This window comes from Buceros rhinoceros, unplaced genomic scaffold, assembly GCF_000710305.1.
Source record: "Buceros rhinoceros silvestris isolate BGI_N320 unplaced genomic scaffold, ASM71030v1 scaffold20099, whole genome shotgun sequence".
NCBI classification, from domain to species: domain Eukaryota; kingdom Metazoa; phylum Chordata; class Aves; order Bucerotiformes; family Bucerotidae; genus Buceros; species Buceros rhinoceros.
Window position 1 is genome coordinate 1 of NW_010431505.1, and position 6,267 is coordinate 6,267.

At 47.6% G+C, this 6,267-nt stretch overlaps 1 protein-coding gene across 1 annotated transcript in view; it reads left to right on the plus strand.

Annotated features, from left to right (window-relative positions):
- Positions 1–727: 727 nt before the first annotated feature.
- Positions 728–6,267, plus strand: part of WDR59 (WD repeat domain 59) — a gene marked incomplete at its 5' end in the record, with an annotated part of 26,973 nt that continues 21,433 nt past the window's right edge. Inside the window, 3 exons of the mRNA XM_010143454.1 lie at positions 728–807; positions 2,979–3,111; positions 5,804–5,928. Coding sequence (XP_010141756.1) covers positions 728–807; positions 2,979–3,111; positions 5,804–5,928 — 338 coding nt within the window. The remainder of the gene's footprint in view (positions 808–2,978; positions 3,112–5,803; positions 5,929–6,267) is intronic.

The window sequence follows — 6,267 nt, forward strand, 5'->3', positions numbered from 1 at the left end:
GCTTGGATAAGTCTGTGTACCGTTATTGGTCGACAGAGAGTATGTGGCTGGATGTATTTCCTTACAGCCTGAACTTGTCTTGGCATCGTCCAAGTCTTTGAGCAGGAAGAAGGGAGAGGGCAGAACCAGCTTCTCTTAGCTTAGGAATGTTTTAGAACATCTGCATCTTGAAACAGATACCGTGAGCTAAAAGATACTTTGACTGTACAGTTACTGTAAAAAATAAATCTGTTTCTCAACTCTGTTTCTTCTATTGTAGTAGGTCTTGCTCATTTTGGCATCATCCAAGTCTTTGAGCAGGAAGAAGGGAGAGGGCAGAACCAGCTTCTCTTAGCTTAGGAATGTTTTAGAACATCTGCATCTTGAAACAGATACCGTGAGCTAAAAGATACTTTGACTGTACAGTTACTGTAAAAATAAATCTGTTTCTCAACTCTGTTGTTTCTTCTATTGTAGTAGGTCTTGCTCATTCCTCATTGGAAAACTTGCATCACGGTCAATATACTCTGTGCTTTTCTCTTCTGAATTACACACCTCATTTAGAGGTAACTGTAGTGCAGGGAGGCACAAAGGCTGGTACACCAATTCAAAGCAGAAAAGGACTCACTGCCTTCGGTTTAGTGCGTTGTCCACTGGATCTCGCTGCTGGCTTGCTTAAATCTGTTTACACGGGGCTGGGATTGTCTCTGCTTTCAGCAGGGTCTACAGGTTTTTCTGTCCTTTTTAGGTTCTAAAGACTACCAGCTGGTTACGTGGTCCCGTGACCAGACTCTGCGGATGTGGCGCATTGACTCTCAGCTGCAGCGGGTACGTAAATGCTTCTGCTCTTCAACTCTAGACGGTTTTCTTAACAGGCTGGATTCACTTGCCTTGCCTCGTGCTCCCAGTTGCTCCTCTGGTATTCTAGAGCTGAAGACACAGCAGCCAGCTGCTGCTGTGCTTTCCCCTTTGGCTCCAGCTCAGAAACATCCCCAGGGAGAACTGTGATGAGGCCCCTCTGTGTCTGTGCTTCAAAAGCTCCCATGGAAGTGCAAGGCCACTTTGTTGTATCACAGTAGGCAAGAAGTCGTTTGGCGAAGGAAGGCGAAGGTCAGTTACTGCCTGCATTGCCTCTGAAGATGCCACCTTCAGGGCTGCCCTTTCTTGGCATTTTAGGTGTCAGGTAAATGTGGGGATCGCGCCCTCCACTTCCGCGCCTTGTTTCCCCTTATCCGTTTTTCCCCTTTTCCATTGCCCCTTAGCCTGGTGCAGGCAGTGCGGGTCCTGCTGTCGTGCTGCCTGGCAGCAGTTACAATTGGCTGATGAACCGCTGTGCTGGCTCAGACCAGAGGTTCACATGACCACCATGGCCCACGTAGCCCTGTCTCATCTTCAGCCAGGGATGTCTGTAAGGGGATAAGAATGAGGCAGGTAGGGAGTGATGTTTCTCTCAGGTGCTCTGCCAGCCCGCTGCAGTTGGCACCTTAGAAGCTCAGTGAGTCTGGCAGCTTTGTATTTGACAGAGCTTGGTGGTTTCACTTCTGTAGACTTGTTCTGTCTTTTCTTGGACCTGTGTAAATTCTTGTCGTCTTAAACATCCTACCACCAAAGCATTTCATGGCTTTTCTGCATGCATGTGAAAAACCAGTGCCTTTCGTTTTGTAACCTGCTGGTTTTGTTACGTTGAAGGTGAAATGAACAGCCCCCTTGTCTGTGCTACTAATGGTCCCGTAGCCTTCCATCCTATCCCTCCCCAGCTGCCTCCTTTTTCAGGTTGAAAGGTCTTGATTTACTTCCTCCTTTGTGTGAGAACTTTGATTGTCCTTTTGCCTTTCACAACCCTTTTTGAGTTCTGCTCTGTACTTCTGGGGATGGGGACCTGAACTTTGTTCTTTCCAAAGAATTCTCAGAACTCTGTTTGTTTTCTAAATTGTCAGGCGTAACTACATGAAAACATCAGCTTAGTCTGGTCTCTGTCTTGGTCCCTTGGGCAGCCTGAGCTTGCCATTTTTCCTTGTGTGCGTGGCTTTTTATTTAGCTGAACTGAAGTTCATGTTTCATTCAAATCCAGTTACTCCTGTAAGGTCCTTCTATGATCATTTGCTCAGCCACTCTCATTACTACCCTGAAAAACTTGGTGGCGTCAGCAAACCCGGTCACGTTGCTATTCACCTCCTGTTCCGGGTTTTTAATGAATATGTTGAGAAGCATGTGCCCCAGCACAGATCCTGCGTGAGTCCCGCAGGTCTGTAACTAACTTTCTCTGTGAAAAACAACCCTTCACTCCTTCTTGATATATTTGTGAATATTTGATTTCTTTCCCGTCTTTAAATCAACTGTTCATTGATGTCAGAGCCTTTACTCTTCCTCTGCTGGTGCCCACTCTTTTGTCCTTATCTTTGTCTGGATCAAACTACCCACGTGGCGGCATGTTGCTGGTGACCAATGCTGTAATGTGCTACATTGCCCCCTTATCCTTTCTCCTTCCTTCCTCTTCATCTTCCCTGTTTTCTTGTGCTGAACTTGAAGTACAGATTTTCATGCTCTCTTTTTGATACAGGACCAAAACACTAGGGCCTCGTACCTACCTGGGTCTGTAGATCCTACTGGCGTGCAAACAGCAAACACAGAAAGTGTGTTACTATTATATCTGTTCTAAAAAATTAAACCCGTTCTGACAAATTAATTCAAGGAATTAAAGTCATTAGTTTTGATTACAATAAGTCCTCTGTTACTTAGACTGGCCCTGTCAGTTAAGTGTGTTTGTAAGAGAGCAGGAGATGAGTCCAGGCTGTCAGAGGTGACAGAGCTGGGGACACGTAAAGTGGAAGATCACCGGTCTTTGTCACAGAAACAAGCCGAGGTCTTAGTCGTGACTGGGCATGGACAGACCTCCCTTTCAAATCCAGCTCCCCTGAAGAATTGAGCTGTTCAGTGGGGGCTCCTTCCACAGCTCGGTTTCCATTGAGCAGCGTGCTGGGTGTGTGTGTTCTTTGCAGCTGTGTGCCAATGATATCCTGGATGGAGTCGAGGACCTCATCGATGGGATTTCTCATCTGCCAGAGCCAGACAAGACCCTTCACCCCCAGGACTCGGAGCCCCAGCATAACTCTGGGCATGGGGATGAGGAAGGTGAGACGAATGATAGGTTGCGGAGCTTAAGCACCAACTGTCCTTGTGTTGGGAAGAAGCCGTGGCTTGGTATAAGAAAATAATGCGGTAGGCAAAGCACAAACTGGTGCTTTTTAATGGATTAATTAATGGATTCCCCAGCACTAGGGGTTTCTCAGGATGGTCCTACCAATATTTTTTTTCCTCTAACACAGTGATGTCATTCTACCTGTGAAATGGAGCTCTTGTCACTAGTGGCATTTAATTGCATTGTCTTTGGGTCATAGTCATGGTTTCCTGCCAAAAATAAGGTAGTTGGAACTGGCTCTTCTGAAAGTATTTCAGTTTAAGCTGAGAAGTGCACCCATGGAAGGGGCAAGCATGTGGTTAGGGCACTCTACAAGCAGCTCGCATCACACCTGGTACCTAAACGCCTCTGCTGGGGTCACTGTGTGACCTGATCTAACATAGAGGTCTTGCCGGTGTTGTCTGTCTCCTGGAGAGAGCTCATGTGTCTAACACTGAGGAAGAACTGGGTCCTCCCAAGGCTTTGTGTCAGCTGGGGTTTAAATTCCCAATTTATTTCTAATCATAGGAGGCTGCTTCAGTGGATCTCTATGTGAGCAGCTTGCAGGAAAGTGAATTGATTCTCCTTTTGACTTGCCAGCAAACCGGAGAGAAGGGGAGGAAGTGGTCTAATATTTGTCCTGAATAAAGGAGCCAGCCATGAGGTCCCTTGAGAAGGCATCTCTTCCTAACAGGAATTTTCCTGCCCAGCAAACCCCAGTGAAGTTCCTCTCTGCCACCTGTCCTACATGGCAACAAACCAAGTTTCTGGAAGTTGTTCTCCTCCCTGACTCCATGAGGGTTGCACAATAGGACAGAGGAAGCCCTGGTTACCTGTGCTCACCATGGGCAGTGCTTTGTACACTTTGTACAGCCTCTCCTGCTCCAGCCAGGAGCATTAACTGTTCTCCTTCTGGCTGTCAGACCTCTCCATTTCCACAGGAGAGAGTTAACTCTTTCACCATCCCTGATGAGGTCACATTCATGTGTGGTTTCCACATGGGTCTGGCTTTGGTTCAGACTGTAAATTCCCTTGGGGCCAAAGGGGATGAAAATGGCTTTGCTGTAGCGGGGTAGATTTTGCTGCAAATAGCATGACTGCAGGATCAATGCACAAGGAAGTCCGTAGGCAGGAGTTTCAGGTAGCCTAAAAGCTGTTGTGGACTGTGGATGTTTCACCCTGGAGGTGGCTGCGTTTCAGCTGCAAAGTTTCCATGTTATATTAGTAAAGCCCTTTGGGGGATCTTTGAAGAGAGCAGCACTCCGCAGATAAATGCCAAGTCCCACCAGCTGTTCCGTTAGCATTACAGCTCCTCTCGCTGGCTGCTCCTGTGATGGATCTTTAGAAATCTAGACAAATATGTGGGCTTTGGGGGATTGGAAACTAATTGGAAGGGAATGGGAGAAGATGACAAAAGGAGTACTGCCTATACTGGGAACATCAGAGACAGCTTTTCAGCAAGCTGTGTGGTGTCTTGAGCTAGAAATAATTCTCTTTCCCAAGAGCCACGGATCTTCCTTCAATCCTCATTTCAGCTTCCTGTTGTGAAGTATATCTGAGCACTACAATAAAGTCGCAAACAGGAATGAATAGCTGAGCGTTCTGCCTATCCAAATTCAGCAACCCACTGGGCAGCAGTAAAGCCAGATATATTTGTCCCAGCAGCAAAGCCAGTAACTTTTTGGCAAATGCCTGTGAAAGAGCGGCTTTTTGCATTTCTTGTCATTTATTTTTTTGCAAGGAATGGTCTGTGCAATATGATATTGCGAGCATGAGGATGACAGCTGAATAATCAGGACTTGCCTTGTGTCCTTGGAACCATTGTCAAACTATACATTGAGTCTCTTGGGAAGTGGTGCCACAGCAAAACCCCCTTCAGAAGGAGCTGCCCCTGCCCTAGAGAGGGTTCATAGCAAGGGTCAGGCATGACCACAGCCAGAGACCAAATCTTCTGAAACTCAGTCAAGTTTTACTTTCTTAACTGTAATTCCTTGTGTCCTGCAGCGCTTGCCTGGCTGTTTAAGTGTATGCTGGCCTTTGGGGGTATTTGTCCTCAATACGGTTGGCGGTGGAACTGGAAAGCTAGATCCAGCGTTTGGATGAGCCTTTAAAGACCGTTAAAGCACTAGAGTGCTTTGCAACATTAAATGCCAATGGCTGCTACAAATGAATTGAGCTTCTACCAGGGGCAGAAATACCTTCTCTCTCCCAATGCCGCCTTATGCTCTGGAAGCATTCCCTGGAAGGCAGGAGTGGTGGGATGTGAGTCCCAAGGACGAGAGCTTCTCCTGGAGACTGCCTTGGCAGCAGTTCTTTCCCACTGAACCGAGAGGCTGCCTGTGACGCCGGCAGTACTGTGCAGGGAGGAGAAGGGGTCTTGAATGAATAGAGGGGGCACCATTTAAAGGCAGCTTCTATAACCTTCCTGGGAAACCTGTGTGCAGACAGGTTTGGTTTTTTGAAGAGCGAGGCTCAGAAACCTGCCTCTAAACTACAGCTGAGACCCTCCATGTTGCAGGTAAAGCTCATAGCTCTGCATGTCAGGGAGCAGAGGAAGGCCTGCTGGCTCGGCTGCCTCCTGGCATCATCTGCCGACAGTCTGTCCATTATAGCTTGTCTCAACCTGTTCTCCATCTTCCCCGTCAGCCTTAAAAGAAGATTTCCTGAGCGATCCCCTGGTGGGAAAGAAAACGGACCAGCTGGGGCTACCTCAAACGCTGCAGCAGGAGTTTTCCCTGATCAACGTGCAGATCCGAAATGTCAATGTGGAGGTAAAGAGTTTCTTTTTGCTGGCTTCTTAGTAGGGGATGTGGGCAGGGTGGCTTATCAGAGCTTTTTGAGGGGAACCTTCTTTGCCACGGTGACTGCTGTCTGTAAACAATGTTTATTTTGAGCGGTAGAGATCCTCTTGGCCAGGGTGGTAGGAAAATCCCAGACACTGGGAGCGAGGGAATTGTTTCAGCACAGTAAGTACACTGGCACCAGCCCTGAAGAGGCCACACAGTGCTTTCCTCTCTGCCTAGGCTACAGGTGGAAAGTGGCTTGTTCCACTACACGCAACTGATCTTATTTCAGCTGTTTCTGAACGCAGTCTGCTGAGCCCTCCCTAT